The sequence below is a fragment of the Brachionichthys hirsutus genome, unplaced genomic scaffold, assembly GCF_040956055.1.
Source record: "Brachionichthys hirsutus isolate HB-005 unplaced genomic scaffold, CSIRO-AGI_Bhir_v1 contig_445, whole genome shotgun sequence".
Lineage (NCBI taxonomy): Eukaryota > Metazoa > Chordata > Actinopteri > Lophiiformes > Brachionichthyidae > Brachionichthys > Brachionichthys hirsutus.
In genome coordinates, this window is record NW_027180348.1 from 141,280 (window position 1) to 158,685 (window position 17,406).

General features: G+C 45.1%; 1 protein-coding gene across 1 annotated transcript; it reads left to right on the forward strand.

Annotated features, from left to right (window-relative positions):
* The first annotated feature begins 7,514 nt into the window (after positions 1-7,514).
* On the forward strand, positions 7,515-9,053 carry LOC137913852 (BLOC-2 complex member HPS3-like). The gene is made up of 6 exons (XM_068757482.1): positions 7,515-7,574; positions 7,765-7,881; positions 7,954-8,058; positions 8,158-8,364; positions 8,445-8,532; positions 8,616-9,053. Exons 1-6 carry the CDS (start codon positions 7,515-7,517, stop codon positions 8,741-8,743), a joined length of 705 nt encoding a protein of 234 aa, XP_068613583.1. The 3' UTR covers positions 8,744-9,053.
* The last annotated feature ends 8,353 nt before the right edge of the window (positions 9,054-17,406 follow it).

Consider the following 17,406-nt stretch of genomic DNA (forward strand, 5'->3'; position numbering starts at 1 on the left):
CTTTTTGGTTTCAGGCTGAGGAAAATAAGCACCTTGAAGACGTCACCTTGGGCTCTTGATTTTCTTTTTTAAACTTAGGCGAAATATAAACTATATATTTAATAGAACAAACCTTCAAATGTCTGTTGAGCTTATATGACCTGAGTCTCACCCCTTCAGAAACAGTTAACAGGGTCTTCCTTGGCCTGTGATCCATCCCTCCACTATGTTTGAATGAAAAACAAAAATCAAGCCGCAAACGGATACGAGGAAAACAGAACCTCCCAACCTGGAGGTAATGACTGTATCTAACCCCGAACAAGAAGGTTCTGGTTTTTGCTGGCCTTTATCAACACACTGTGGAATTAGTAGTGCGCAAAAGCTATGGAGGAGAAGTGTTCTGGGGCCGATTGTCACGAAGAAGGGAGACATACAGAGTTGAGGGAACTATAGGGGGATAAAGCCGATGAGTCATACGATGAAGTTACGGGAAAAAGGTGGTTGAGGCTAGACTAAGTACAGAAGCGAGTATTTGTGAGCAGTGAGGTTCTCCTTGGGAGTGACCAGGTTGGATTAGAGATGAGACAAAAAGAGGGACAGTGAAGGTTAGACGTTTTGGAGACGAGGTCAGAGAGTCCAGACTTTGATGGTTTGGACATGTCCAGAGGAGAGACGGGGACCATATCGGTAGAAAGATGCTGAGGATGGAACTGCCAGGGAACAGGACTAGAGGACGACCCAGGAGAAGAGACATGGACGTAGTGAGGGAGGACATGAGAGTGGCTGGTGTTGGGGAGGACGATGCAAAGGACAGGGCTAGAGGACGACCCAGGAGAAGAGACATGGACGTAGTGAGGGAGGACATGAGAGTGGCTGGTGTTGGGGAGGACGATGCAAAGGACAGGGCTAGAGGACGACCCAGGAGAAGAGACATGGACGTAGTGAGGGAGGACATGAGAGTGGCTGGTGTTGGGGAGGACGATGCAAAGGACAGGGCTAGAGGACGACCCAGGAGAAGAGACATGGACGTAGTGAGGGAGGACATGAGAGTGGCTGGTGTTTTTTTTTTTCACCAACTTTTTTTAACCTATTTTTACCTTCTTGTTTCCCGTTTCTTTCTGTCTTTCACTCACTGTAGTATGGCATTGTCTTGGACGCTGGATCCTCACACACAGCTCTATACATATACGAGTGGCTGGCAGACAAGCAAAATGGAACGGGCGTGGTCACCCAGCACAGTGAATGTGTTTGCCTTTTCCAGTAAAGGCGATGTGTTTAGATGAAACTATGAATGGTAAATAATGTAATTTTAATGTAATTTCATAATGACAATAAAAGCATCCTGAATAGATGCCAGAGCCACCTCATCTGGCTCCTCTCAACGCGGAGGAGCAGCGGCTCTACTCCGAGCTGCTTCCGGATGATGGAGCTTCTCACACGATCTCTAAGGGAGAGCCCAGCCCCCCCACGGAGGAAGCTCATTTCAGCCACTTGTACCCGCGATCAATCATATATATATATATATATGAATGTGTTAATAATAGAGCAACTCTTCAGTCTGCTTTATTGCGTAATGTCTGAATATTTGACCGGCCTTATGCTTTATGTTGTTATTTATTCTGCCAGAATGACTTCAATGCAACTGGAGACTTCCCAATCTTGAGCTGCTCTAAGTTACTGTAAGGAAGTAGCATCTGCATGAGGTGTTGTGCAATACATTCCCATATATACTGGAGGAGGTTGTTTTATGATGGTTTGTTGCACTTGCATGCTGGGAGATTTTAAAGTCCGGGCGTTATCTGTTGTAGAAAGGGGTCAGATCAACCAGCAGACGCTCTAGGTTGCGTTCAAACCTTCAGATCGCTCGCATTGAACAGCTGGGAATCGGTGCAGGTCTGGGTACAGACCTCTGCCTGCAGCACTGACTTGTGTTTGCTTGCGTGATGGAGTTGTTTGGGTTCTGTAAGTCAGGTTTTGATCTTTGGTTTCATTCTATAATACTGAAACAATCTATTTAGATTAGTGCCTGACTGTTAAACGTGTATAAAGTGTGTGGTGAGGGGTTTTACAGCCTTAAAACATTTATGTACATGTATAATAATTGTAAAATAATAAAGATGACTACATTCTGGATTTCACTTATTGCGGGTTATTTTTAGAACGTAACCCCCCAAAATGAGGGACTACTGTATTATGATTGCTTGTTTTGTACCGTAGCTGTCCAACGCTGAATTTAGTGTTTTTACATCAGGCACCTTGGGCAGCTAAGGGGTCCTTGGGGAAATGAATGTTCCGTTATAAACAACGCCCGAGTTCGTTCTGTCTGCGTTTTTGAAGACGGTGGGTCGGAAACTAGCCGTTAACGATATTTTCCAAAACTGAAGAACCGGTTTATGGAATTTGGACATCTTGACCGGGATCCTCTTTACAAACCGGGATATATTTTAACGTTCAAAATTTACTGAACTGCGTGTGATGCGTCTTTAATGCCGCATCGCGTCATCACAGTTTAACCGGCGATAGCTAGCTTAACTGGATAGCTGCTCTGTTAGCATTCATATTGAATTTGACATTGAACTTAGCCGTTAGCTTCGCGCTAACGCTATTAGCGTCTTTTTTTCCAATCATTCTTTGCACATTCGATTATATAAACTATACCATTGCACTGCTAAATATCTGGTATATCTCCGATTGGTTTATTTGATCAGAACTAGGTGTTATTTGCCCAACACTAAAACGAAGCCGAGATTTGTTCTGTCACTGACGTCATATCCGGGTCGATGTCTTTCAGTGGGATAAATGCTAGTCCGCTAAAATGCTAGTCACAAGAACGGTTCTTGTTCTCAGTGGGATGACGCAATGTGTGTTTGTAACTTTTAAATATTTCATTGGGGTCGGATTTCTCTATTATCTATTATGTTTAAAAATCTCATTTTTGTTTCATGAACACTTTAAAGAACAAATTCTACTTTTAGGCTTTGAGATTATATTTAGACAAAAGACGATTCCTTATATAATAGGTTCAAAAGACAGTGATGTCATTAGTGTTTCGTATTTTCCGGTTATATTGCATACATTTATGTATATTTCTGCTTTCCATGACATTTATTTTTGCATTGGTATTCCTGTTCTTTAAATGATATTTGTAGTTTCTAGAGGAATAAAGGGAGGCGATTCTCCATTTCTATTGATTTTAAATTAACGGTACAATCAGCTGTAGCAGAAGATAACAGGGAATCATTTGTTTCGTCTGCAGGTATTTCAGCTGAACAGGATGCCTTTTTAAAAAGCGACCAAAGATTGCCTGTAAAGAACCGAGTGAACAAAACGGAGTGAAGATCGATCATCAGCGAAGACTGCGAGATATCACCTGGAGACCCGGAATGAAATCACCCAGAATAAGTATGTATGTTTGTCCTCGCATGCTTGCTTCATCACAGCAGCGTCCAATTCCTTCAATCTGTCCTCCAGATTGTCCACAGCAACATGTCTGTAAGGAGGAGGAGGAGGAGGTTCCTGCGGATCAGCAGCTCTGGAAGGAGGAGATGAACTCCAGTATTGTCAAAGAGGAGCCAGAGCCTCCACGCGTGAAAGAGGAGCAGGAAGAAATCCCCACCAGTCAGGAGAGAGAGCGGCTTGGACTGAAGCAGGAGACTGGAACCTTCATGTTGAGTCTGACTCGTGGAGAAACAGACCACAGCAAAGATCAGACTCTGTTCCTGAAAGCTAATGAAGATGCAGATGAAGAGTCTGGAGTTCTCATGCCAGTTATTACCTCTGTGGTAGGAGCAGCAGACATTGACCAGCTGCTGTTCTCGAACAGCTGTCATGCATCTGGAAGCCATGATAACAGAAGAGAAACAGGTCAAGAGGATGTTGAATGTGATCCCACACTTCAAACCCACAGCAAAAAGGATGGAAAAAGGAGACCATATGTTTGCACAACATGCAGCAAAGCTTTCACAAGAAATAGTGACTGTCTAAAACACACGAGAACCCACACAGGTGAGAAGCCTTATAATTGTAAAACATGTGGGAAACATTTCAGACAGAGTGGTCAATTGGCAGTCCACATGAAAACCCACACAGGTGAGAAGCCTTATAATTGTAAAACATGTGGGAAACATTTTAGAGGAAGTGGTGCATTGACAGTCCACATGAGAACCCACGCAGGTGAGAAGCCTTATAATTGTAAAACATGTGGGAAACATTTTAGACAGAGTGGTCAATTGGCAGTCCACATGAGAACCCACACAGGTGAGAAGCCTTATAATTGTAAAACATGTGGGAAACATTTTAGAGTAAGTGGTGCATTGACAGTCCACATGAGAACCCACACAGGTGAGAAGCCTTATAATTGTAAAACATGTGGGAAACATTTCAGACAGAGTGGTGACTTGGCAGTCCACATGAGAACCCACACAGGTGAGAAGCCTTATAATTGTAAAACATGTGGGAAACATTTCAGACAGAGTGGTAACTTGGCACTCCACATGAGAACCCACACAGGTGAGAAGCCTTATAATTGTAAAACATGTGGGAAACATTTCAGACAGAGTGGTAACTTGGCACTCCACATGAGAACCCACACAGGTGAGAAGCATTAAATTAGATCAACGTGGGAATCATTTCAGAAGATCTGCCCATGCTATTTTCTTCTAAAAATAGCAAATTACTATTACTTTCAGATCTATTGAACATGCCAGATTGAAATATTTCTTCAGAGCTCAGTTGAAAATGTTTATTATCAGATTAAAGGGTTAAGTCCAAAGTGCCACCTCGGAATTACTTGTTGTTTCGTTTGACAAACAGTTCATAACTCAAAAGTTCTGATTATAGTCTGTCGACTTCCTCACATCTCAGCTTTGCTTCATTATTAATGGCATTTCTTTGGGTTTTAAAGTGCTGCTCAGACACAAGAAGCAATCTGATGACGGCTCTTTTAAAGAAGCAACAAAATGATCATTTAGCTGCTGCCTTAAATGACATTAAACAGATAATATATGTCACTTTAACTGTAAAATTAAACCTAAACCCTCATAACGATCACATTTATTACCAAATAACTTTCTCGTGCTGGATTATTTCTGGTCGTTCCATCACAAGACTCAAGACTCCCATTATTTTGTTTGCCTGGACGTGCTTTTTAGAAGCGAAGAATACGAATGCACAAAAAACAAAGTAAAAAAGAAAAGAGCAAATAAAGTGTTTAATTGAAGAAAAAGCACCTCTGATGTTAAAGAGAGCTAAAAATAATCTGTGGCGATAATTAGATTGTCCTGGATAAAAGTCGTTGTGACTCCAATCTTCAGAGGATCAGAGATCAGTTGGCGTTTTGCTAATACCCCATCAGCGCGCTAGTTGCCCCCTGGGGCTGCTCAGAGTGTGTGTTGTTGCTGTTCACGCTGTGTTCATGTGTTCACCCGCCGGCTCAGCCGCTCTCTTCACCTTCAACGTCTGCTCCCTCGTTCATCACAATAGAAGCCGGAGTCAGAACCCGATGTTTTATTTTTGTTTATTTTTTGTAAACTTGTAAATAAAAATAATAAAAAAAACTTGCTGTGAACTGTGTATTTGGAGAATTCTCAGGGAAATTGGAAATTAAGGTGGAGCCAAACAAAGTCCACTCTGCCACCGTGCACACAGCTGGCCACGCCCACCCCTAATGGCGGGATGACGGCCTACTTTTAAAGTGGCAGCCCAGGCTTAGGGCGGAACCGTGACAGCGTGCTTCCGCTCTTTGATTTTTCACAGCAAAATGCCAGCCGTGCAAAATGCCCCTGCAACACAAGCTCTACTAACAGACGGCGACTGTCTGGTGCCGCAAAGAAAACGGAACATAAGAAGATCCAGACACAAGTGAACAAGTTACTTACAACAAAAAACACGACACACGACCTGGGCGCGCAAACCAGCTGCAGTCAGCACGGGCAAGGCGAGTAAAAAAAAAAAAAAAAAGTTTTTTTTTTTATTTTTTTATCTGAGCATGAGCCATGTGCGATCATCAAAAGAGCCATAGGTTCCCGACCCCTGATCTAGGGGAAGGGGTACCTGGGAGGGGAAGGGGTACCTGGGAGGGGAGTGTTTTCATGACTGAATTTTTAACTTGGTGCAGAAAATATATATCAAATAAATCAAACTGTTATTTTAATACAACAGTTCAGATATAGCAGAGTGTTGTTTTAGAGTGAAATGAGAACCGAATCGACCCTAAATTAAGCGACATAAACTTTCCTTGGATCGATCCGTGGAAACTCCTGCCCTCGTGTGGAATGTCTCAGTAAGACGTGATCTTGTGCTAGAATTTGAACCAATGAAAATCCGCCAGTGGGCGGGACTTTAGCTGACAGAACGCTTCCTGTTTCACAGCGTCCGATCAATAAAACAACGGAAACAGCCGAGTAGGAGGAGAGACGGAATCGGTCTGCTGGTATGTTGTCTTAAATAAATGTTTATTCTCTGATTAGATCGATTAGATCGATAAGATCGATTAGATAGAGCCATTGGAATCGCAAATACTTCCGTCTGACCTGGAATGAATCGCGCTGCCGTCGCTCACAAGACCTGCATGTGATATCGATTAGTGCGTCGCTGCGCCGCCAGCAGGATGGGGCGCAGACATGTTTGAATAATAATAATAATAATAATAATAATAATAACAATAATAATAATAATAACAACAATAATAATAATAATAATAATAATAACAATAATACTAACAATAATAATAATAATAACAATAATAATAATAACAATAATAATAATAATAATAATAATAATAATAATAATAATAATAACAATAATAATAATAATAATAACACTGCGGGTTTTAGTGATTCTGTAAAAGTTTAACTGACATTAAGGGAAGTTCATTCAAATCAATAATCGATTATCTGTAAGGGCAGCGTTGTTCTTCCTGCTCAGTGAACACTTTTCATGTCATTTGGGAAAACCCAAATATGTTAATGACGTCATCGACTGATGACGTCATCAGCCCTGCTGGGTGAAGCTGAAGGGTCCTGCCTGAACATGGTGCACGTGTACAACTGCCACCCGTTCTCCTCACAGCACATCGTGCAGGTGAGTGGAAGGTGCTGATTCAGACCATGCCCCCCCCCCCCCCCCCATCGAGTCTTACCCCCCCCCTGCGGTTCAGGTGGAGCAGGAGCCTGGGCTCGTCTGCTGTGGAGGCGGGGCGCTGTTCGTCGTGGCAACCAGAGGATGCAAGGTCATCTTATTCTGAAACGTAGCGTTGCCGCGGCGACCCTGTTGTGACGCGATGTGTCGGACTCTCGAAGGTGGAGGCCTACGACCTGGAGCAGGGGAGCTGCCCGCTCATCTGCCGCTTCGCCACCATGGGCGCCGTGGCGAGCATTCAGCACAGCAAGATGGGTCAGAATGAGCACAAATCGCATCAACACAGGTCATCACCTGGGTAACGCCCCCCCCCCCCCCCCCTCCCCATCCAGGAGATTACCTCGTCACCATCACTTCACCAGCTGGTTAACTCCCAACCCGGGCTGCTGGTGGCCGCCATGGTGGCGTTACACGCCAGCGGCGGCGTCCAGCTGCAACAAGCCGATCACGTGTTCAAGGTGTGCGATTCACAAACCCGCTGGCGGTCCCACGGCCAGCGGGCGCCGGGTCTGAGAGCGTTCCCGTCGTGTGTGTGTGCGTGTGTGTGCATGTGTGTGTGTGTGTGTGCGTGCGTGCGTGTAGGCGCTGGGCTGCGAGCGCTGCCTCCAGGTGGATTTCTGGGAGGCGATACTCACGGCCTCCTCACAGGAAGATGTCGTTCAGGAACTTCTGTTCAGGGTGGCGTCCGTCTACATCGACCGGCTGACGGACGCGCGCCCGGACCCTCCGCGGGGGCGCGGCCCGCTGAAGAGCGCCGACGATCTGGTAGCTGAACGGTTTGATTTAGCGCCCTCGCCCCCTCTGTCGGCCATGTTGAGACGTTTGTGTGCGTTTCAGATCAACTCGTGCTGCCATTACGGCGCTCTTTACCCGTGGCTGACTGTTCTCAATCCCGCTCGCACGTCCAACGCCCAACACCAGGAGGCGCCACACAAACTCCAGGTCTGTACAAACATGGAGGAAGGGCGATACAAAGACGTGCTAAAGAAGCTCTGGAAATGAGCGGGGACGTTTTCGTGACGTCTCTGTCCGCGTCTCCAGTCCCTGCTGTGTGGACCGTCCCTGTCTGTGGGCGCCGTCTCGCCCCTGCTGGACGGCCTGCCGGAGGAGACCTCCTGGGGGTTCAGCCTGCACCTGCTCCGCGCCACCAGAAGGGGGCAGTACGACAGCTGCATTGAAAAGCTGCTGGACCGATGTCCTCAGGCCATCGTCGCCTACGGCAACCATCATTTCCAAGACGAAGACAAGGTCAGCGGCGGCGTCCCGCCCCCGCGCCGTGGACCTTCTCACGCTGCATCGCCCCCCCCCCCCTTGTCTCACCTGTGCAGGTGTTGTGGTGGACGAAGCTGCTCCCTGAGCTCTGCAACAGGACGAGAGCGGCAGCGGATAACGGCATCCTATTGGCTGCTCTCAAAGGTAGACGTGACCCTCTGTGTTTAAACCCCGCCCCCCGATTTTAAACGCTCGTGGATTTTTTATTTCCACCCTCGTCCCGATAGAGACGGTGGTTGTGGTTGCCATGGAGATGAGCCCAGCCGAGTTCCTTGAGCTGATCCCGGATGACGGCGCCGCCTCGTACTTCCTGCCTCACCTGTTGACATGTTGCCAGAGACACCTGCTGACCTGAAGCAGAGGAACCGCTGCCCCGGATCAATCGATCGGCTCACCGATCGGCTCCGAAGGACCTGAACGGACGTCGCTGAGATTGTTGAAAAGTGTCCAATAAGAGTTTTAAAATAAGCGAACTGTGAAAGTAGAATATCTGACAGCGGGACGGTCCGTCGCATCCGTCTTTCATCCAGTGAGCTCAGTATTGATCATATCACTCGTGGTTTCCATGACAACCCGATACTGTTGTTCTACAAAATGACCGAGATGACAAACAGTGATTTTAGATTGTGATTGGATTTTCTCTGCTCGCAGGAACTTGACGTTACCTGAACAATTCAGTTTTGGTTGTCTGTAAACAGGATTAAATTATTTCACTCTTAAATCTATTTAGTAAACTTAATATTTCATATCTCTTTATCAACTCGATTTGCAGCATGTGACTCTGACCTAGTTCCTTGCAGCGTTATAAACTTCTGGCAGCAGACTTGCTTTGCGTAATAACGCCGTAATAACGCCGCCGCAGACTGACGTTGCTTCTGCGTTCTGGATTTCACTTATTGCGGGTTATTTTTAGAACGTAACCCCCCAAAATGAGGGACTACTGTATTATGATTGCTTGTTTTGTACCGTAACTGTCCAACGCTGAATTTAGTGTTTTTACATCAGGCACCTTGGGCAGCTAAGGGGTCCTTGGGGAAATGAATGTTCCGTTATAACAACGCCCGAGTTCGTTCTGTTGGGTTTTTGAAGACGGTGGGTCGGAAACTAGCCGTTAACGATATTTTCCAAAACTGAAGAACCGGTTTATGGAATTTGGACATCTTGACCGGGATCCTCTTTACAAACCGGGATATATTTTAACGTTCAAAATTTACTGAACTGCGTGTGATGCGTCTTTAATGCCGCATCGCGTCATCACAGCTTAACCGGCGATAGCTAGCTTAACTGGATAGCTGCTCTGTTAGCATTCATATTGAATTTGACATTGAACTTAGCCGTTAGCTTCGCGCTAACGCTATTAGCGTCTTTTTTTCCAATCATTCTTTGCACATTCGATTATATAAACTATACCATTGCACTGCTAAATATCTGGTATATCTCCGATTGGTTTATTTGATCAGAACTAGGTGTTATTTGCCCAACACTAAAACGAAGCCGAGATTCGTTCTGTCACTGACGTCATATCCGGGTCGATGTCTTTCAGTGGGATAAATGCTAGTCCGCTAAAATGCTAGTCACAAGAACGGTTCTTTGTTCTCAGTGGGATGACGCAATGTGTGTTTGTAACTTTTAAATATTTCATTGGGGTCGGATTTCTCTATTATCTATTATGTTTAAAAATCTCAATTTTGTGTCATGAACTCTTTAAAGAACAAATTCTACTTTTAGGCTTTGAGATTATATTTAGACAAAAGACGATTCCTTATATAATAGGTTTAAAAGACAGTGATGTCATTAGTATTTCGTATTTTCCGGTTATATTGCATGTATTTATGTATATTTCTGCTTTCCATGACATTTATTTTTGCATTGGTATTCCTGTTCTTTAAATGATATTTGTAGTTTCTAGAGGAATAAAGGGAGACGATTCTCCATTTCTATTGATTTTAAATTAACGGTACAATCAGCTGTAGCAGAAGATAACAGGGAATCATTTGTTTCGTCTGCAGGTATTTCAGCTGAACAGGATGCCTTTTTAAAAAGCGACCAAAGATTGCCTGTAAAGAACCGAGTGAACAAAACGGAGTGAAGATCGATCATCAGCGAAGACTGCGAGATATCACCTGGAGACCCGGAATGAAATCACCCAGAATAAGTATGTATGTTTGTCCTCGCATGCTTGCTTCATCACAGCGGCGTCCAATTCCTTCAATCTGTCCTCCAGATTGTCCACAGCAACATGTCTGTAAGGAGGAGGAGGAGGAGGTTCCTGCTGATCAGCAGCTCTGGAAGGAGGAGATGAACTCCAGTATTGTCAAAGAGGAGCCAGAGCCTCCACGCGTGAAAGAGGAGCAGGAAGAAATCCCCACCAGTCAGGAGAGAGAGCGGCTTGGACTGAAGCAGGAGACTGGAACCTTCATGTTGAGTCCGACTCGTGGAGAAACAGACCACAGCAAAGATCAGACTCTGTTCCTGAAAGCTGATGAAGATGCAGATGAAGAGTCTGGAGTTCTCATGCCAGTTATTACCTCTGTGGTAGGAGCAGCAGACATTGACCAGCTGCTGTTCTCGAACAGCTGTCATGCATCTGGAAGCCATGATAAAAGAAGAGAAACAGGTCAAGAGGATGTAGAATGTGATCCCACACTTCAAACCCACAGCAAAAAGGATGGAAAAAGGAGACCATATGTTTGCACAACATGCAGCAAAGCTTTCACAAGAAATAGTGACTGTCTAAAACACACGAGAACCCACGCAGGTGAGAAGCCTTATAATTGTAAGAAATGTGGGAAACATTTTAGAGAAAGTGGGGACTTGACAGCCCACATGAGAACCCACACAGGTGAGAAGCCTTATAATTGTAAAACATGTGGGAAACATTTTAGAGAAAGTGGGGACTTGACAGCCCACATGAGAACCCACACAGGTGAGAAGCCTTATAATTGTAAAACATGTGGGAAACATTTTAGAGAAAGTGGTGCATTGACAGTCCACATGAGAACCCACACAGGTGAGAAGCCTTATAATTGTAAAACATGTGGGAAACATTTCAGAGAAAGTGGTAGCTTGGCACTCCACATGAGAACCCACACAGGTGAGAAGCATTAAATTAGATCAACGTGGGAATCATTTCAGAAGATCTGCCCACGCTATTTTCTTCTAAAAATAGCAAATTACTATTACTTTCAGATCTATTGAACATGCCAGATTGAAATATTTCTTCAGAGCTCAGTTGAAAATGTTTATTATCAGATTAAAGGGTTAAGTCCAAAGTGCCACCTCGGAATTACTTGTTGTTTCGTTTGACAAACAGTTCATAACTCAAAAGTTCTGATTATAGTCTGTCAACTTCCTCACATCTCAGCTTTGCTTCATTATTAATGGCATTTCTTTGGGTTTTAAAGTGCTGCTCAGACACAAGAAGCAATCTGATGACGGCTCTTTTAAAGAAGCAACAAAATGATCATTTAGCTGCCGCCTTAAATGACATTAAACAGATAATATATGTCACTTTAACTGTAAAATTAAACCTAAACCCTCATAACGATCACATTTATTACCAAATAACTTTCTCGTGCTGGATTATTTCTGGTCGTTCCATCACAAGACTCAAGACTGCCATTATTTTGTTTGCCTGGACGTGCTTTTTAGAAGCAAAGAATATGAATGCACAAAAAACAAAGTAAAAAAAAAAAGAGCAAATAAAGTGTTTAATTGAAGAAAAAGCACCTCTGATGTTAAAGAGAGCTAAAAATAATCTGTGGCGATAATTAGATTGTCCTGGATAAAAGTCGTTGTGACTCCAATCTTCAGAGGATCAGAGATCAGTCGGCGTTTTGCTAATACCCCATCAGCGCACTAGTTGCCCCCTGGGGCTGCTCAGAGTGTGTGTTGTTGCTGTTCACGCTGTGTTCATGTGTTCACCCGCCGGCTCAGCCGCTCTCTTCACCTTCAACGTCTGCTCCCTCGTTCATCACAATAGAAGCCGGAGTCAGAACCCGATGTTTTATTTTTGTTTATTTTTTGTAAACTTGTAAATAAAAAAATAATAAAAAAAACTTGTTGTGAACTGTGTATTTGGAGAATTCTCAGGGAAATTGGAAATTAAGGTGGAGCCAAACAAAGTCCACTCTGCCACCGTGCACACGGCTGGCCACGCCCACCCCTAATGGCGGGATGACGGCCTACTTTTAAAGTGGCAGCCCAGGCTTAGGGCGGAACCGTGACAGCGTGCTTCCGCTCTTTGATTTTTCACAGCAAAATGCCAGCCGTGCAAAATGCCCCTGCAACACAAGCTCTACTAACAGACGGCGACTGTCTGGTGCCGCAAAGAAAACGGAACATAAGATCCAGACACAAGTGAACAAGTTACTTACAACAAAAAACACGAAACACGACCTGGGCGCGCAAACCAGCTGCAGTCAGCACGGGCAAGGGGAGTAAAAAAAAAAAAGTTTTTTTTTTTTTTTTTTAATCTGAGCACGAGCCGTGTGCGATCATCAAAAGAGCCATAGGTTCCCGACCCCTGATCTAGGGGAAGGGGTACCTGGGAGGGGAGTGTTTTCATGACTGCATTTTTAACTTGGTGCAGAAAATATATATCAAATAAATCAAACTGTTATTTTAATACAACAGTTCAGATATAGCAGAGTGTTGTTTTAGAGTGAAATGAGAACCGAATCGACCCTAAATTAAGCGACATGAACTTTCCTTGGATCGATCCGTGGAAACTCCTGCCCTCGTGTGGAATGTCTCAGTAAGACGTGATCTTGTGCTAGAATTTGAACCAATGAAAATCCGCCAGTGGGCGGGACTTTAGCTGACAGAACGCTTCCTGTTTCACAGCGTCCGATCAATAAAACAACGGAAACAGCCGAGTAGGAGGAGAGACGGAATCGGTCTGCTGGTATGTTGTCTTAAATATATGTTTATTCTCTGATTAGATCGATTAGATCGATTAGATCGATTAGATAGAGCCATTGGAATCGCAAATACTTCCATCTGAACTGGAATGAATCGCGCTGCCGTCGCTCACAAGACCTGCATGTGATATCGATTAGTGCGTCGCTGCGCCGCCAGCAGGATGGGGCGCAGACATGTTTGAATAATAATAATAATAATAATAATAATAATAACAACAATAATAATAATAATAATAATAATAATAATAACAATAATAATAATAATAATAACACTGACTGCGGGTTTTGGTGATTCTGTAAAAGTTTAACTGACATTAAGGGAAGTTCATTCAAATCAATAATCGATTATCTGTAAGGGCAGCGTTGTTCTTCCTGCTCAGTGAACACTTTTCATGTCATTTGGGAAAACCCAAATATGTTAATGACGTCATCGACTGATGACGTCATCAGCCCTGCTGGGTGAGTCTTCAGGTCGCATCGCTCCGACATCCTGAACCGTAGAATCCAACCTCCGGTTACCGTGACGACGCATCAAAACATCAACAGCGTCCGGGGAAAGTCTTCAACCTCAGTTAAACAAGTTTCACCGACCGGAGTGGGTCCGGGTTCCACCATCCTCTCCTCTCCTCCTCATCCTCATCCTTTCCTCATCCTCATCCTCTCCTCATCCTCCTCCTCCTCCGTCCCTCCGTCTCCTCCTGTCGTTCTCCTGCAGCTCACCCAGCGAGATGCTCCCTCGCATGCCCCCCCCCCCCCCCCCGCTCCACTGCCCCGCCTCCACAAACCAAAACCCATATATGGGTGAGGGAAGAGCCACATGATCCAGTGGGAGCCAATAACATTTAATGTCGCCAGTTCTCATGCGCGTGCGTGTGTGTGTGCGTGCGCAGGGGCCTCTAATTACAGCAGGAACTCTCTGAGGATCCACAAAGGAACTCCACGCAGAACCCCCCCCCCCCCCCCCGAGGCACCACGGAGCAACAAACACGGTTACACACGCACAGTCGTGTGGCCGCAGCGGCCCCAAATCACCAGCTCGTCTAAAAGTGCACCTTAAAATACACGCAGCCGTCTCTCCAGGAATGTCCTGGAAAAACACGGAGCCGCTGTCTATTCCGGTCGGATGGAGGGGAAAGTGTGTGTCTGTGAGAAAGTGTGTGTCTGTGAGAAAGAGTGTGTTTGTGAGAAAGTGTGTGTCTGTGAGAAAGTGTGTGTCTGTGAGAAAGTGTGTGTTTGTGAGAAAGTGTGTGTCTGTGAGAAAGTGTGTGTTTGTGAGAAAGTGTGTGTTTGTGAGAAAGTGTGTGTCTGTGAGAAAGTGTGTGTTTGTGAGAAAGTGTGTGTCTGTGAGAAAGTTTGTGTTTGTGAGAAAGTGTGTGTCTGTGAGAAAGTTTGTGTTTGTGAGAAAGTGTGTGTTTGTGAGAAAGTGTGTGTCTGTGAGAAAGTGTGTGTTTGTGAGAAAGTGTGTGTCTGTGAGAAAGTTTGTGTTTGTGAGAAAGTGTGTGTCTGTGAGAAAGTTTGTGTTTGTGAGAAAGTGTGTGTTTGTGAGAAAGTGTGTGTCTGTGAGAAAGTGTGTGTCTGTGAGAAAGTGTGTGTCTGTGAGAAAGTGTGTGTCTGTGAGAAAGTGTGTGTTTGTGAGAAAGTGTGTGTTTGTGAGAAAGTGTGTGTCTGTGAGAAAGTGTGTGTCTGTGAGAAAGTGTGTGTTTGTGAGAAAGATTTAGACTCGATAAGAATCGATGAACATTCGGGTTCATCCCCCGGGGACCAAGACTGTGGAGAAGTCATGAAGTAAGAACCGTATTAACAACACAGCGATCCTTAGAGTGAGTGAGTGTGTGTGTGTGTGTGTGTGTGCGCGCGCGAAGGGAAGTGTGAATATCCTGATTCTATTTATCACCAAGCTTTAAAAGGTTGGGAGATGCTGCAGCAGTAAATGGGGGGGGGGGCTTCATTTTCATTTCCTCTTCTCGTACAATGAATCATTTCATATTTAAATCTTAAATGCGTGTGGAAACACCGGACGCCATTCCACGGTGGAAACGCACACACAGCTGGAGCGCCCGGCCGTCAGCACACACGCCCTGTTGACATTGTCACAATGCTAATTTGACCAAAGAAATGCACACAAAAGCTGTTTGTGCATGCATCCAGTGTGTGTGTGTGTGTGTGTGTGTGTGTGTGTGTGTGTGTGTGGTTTTCCACCACATGCGTTTTCGTGGGAACAACGGAGTTTGCTTTTCAGACCGAGGTGGCAGCATCCAAAAAATGTTCAAGCTAATGGAGCGATGGATGAGAAAGGAAAGCGACTGATGGATGGAGAGAGAGAGAGAGAGAGAGAGAGAGAGACTACTTATGTGATGTTAACACCCTGGTTCTGGATCCCAGAGGGTTAAAACATCTCGTATCACATCCGGCGGCTCCGGAAGCTCAACCGAATGTTCTGTTTGTGTCTCGACGTCAACATCAGGAAGGAAAGGAATATCCAGATGAAACTAGCTAAACACGTAATCCCGACATCAAAGGCAGGAAATCGGCTCGTTGTTCCTACCTTCACGTAGTCCACGGTGGCGTCCGGGCTGGCAGCGGGTTCCCTGGGGAACACAGACAGAGACAAGGTTCTGTTTAGGGAACGCATCTCTCGAGCGGGTCTGTTAGAGTAGAGTTGTATTTTCATTGTTTCATTGTAGAGTTTTTTAAGATGGAGGTGACCATGAGTGTTTCTCTAGGTAGAGATCCCTTTGTCTCTAGGGGGTAGGGATCTATGTAAATACCTGGGACAACCTACTTTCACCGTGTGAATAAAAAGACCGCGAGGTTTCGGGGGGGGGGGGTCTTTTGGTCGCAGCCGCTGGGCGAGCAGGGTCCCTCCTTACCGGTAAAGTATCGAAGTTTGTCTGCCCGATTCATTTTGTGTGCGTTTAATTATTTCTTACACAGTGTGTCGGGGAATAACCCCTACATAAGTTGGTCCTTCGAAGTGCCGGAGCTCAATATAACCGACGTCTCCGAGCCGCGGTGAGGAAGCTGAACGTGCACGCGCTCCGACGGAGCGGATCTAAAGTCCAGTGGAGCAACTTCTTCACTGGCCAGCCTTTCTCTTTCAGTTCGCCGACGGACGGTTTGACGAGCCCGAACAGCGATCCTACGCACGTTTTAAAGAAGGTAAGACAAACTTGTGTTAAAGTACTGCAGCTGCTTTAACCCGCGCTGGTCGCGCAAATAGTTACGCGCGTGCGGGTTCACGTGTATGGGTTTCGCACACGCCGGTCGTGTGCATGAATAGTTACGCGCGTGCGGGTTCACGCGTATGAGTTTCGCGCACGCCGGTCGTGTGCATGAATAGTTACGCGCGTGCGGGTTCACGCGTATGAGTTTCGCTCACGCCGGTCGTGTGCATGAAAAGTTACGCGCAAGAAGGAATCATTATTACAATGTTTACCTTAAAAATAAGTGAGAACTAGTCTGGCCAGAGGGGGAGGGAGAGAGAGAGAGCGAGAGAGCGAGCGAGCGGTTAGCCACGTGGGGAGTGTGTCTGTGTTTTGAATGCATATTGCGTGAATGAAGTCTGAGCATTATTGGTCATCTGGCTGACGGTCCGTTAACGGCTGAAGATCATTTTGGCTTGATATTGTTTTGGCTTATGAGGAATCTAGGTGGTTATCAATTGCATCGAAAACAATATTAGTTCTGAGCAAAAGCTCCGGTGAAAGGCTGAATTTGAGGCCTCATCTGGCTAGCTTGCTGTTCAGAATCTGAATATTGGTCCGTGAGAACTTTGTATTTTGATAAACCACACTCTGTATTTAGCATAATGGGGATTTGTAACGGGAAAAAGAAAAAAGAGCCTGTTGTTAGTGAGCAACAGATCCCAACAGGGGACAAAAAATATATGAAATATCGCTACCCAGATTCTTCTGAGAATGTAAACCCTTGGGAAGCAAATTATGGATTCACTGGTCATTTGAAAGTAGAACCATTGAGGGAGATGCATATCCACATGAGAGTCAGAACAGAAAATGAACCAGTGAAGGAGGAAGTTGAAGGTTTACACCAGTTGTGGATTAAAGAGGAGATAGAAAGAACACACAACATGTTAAAA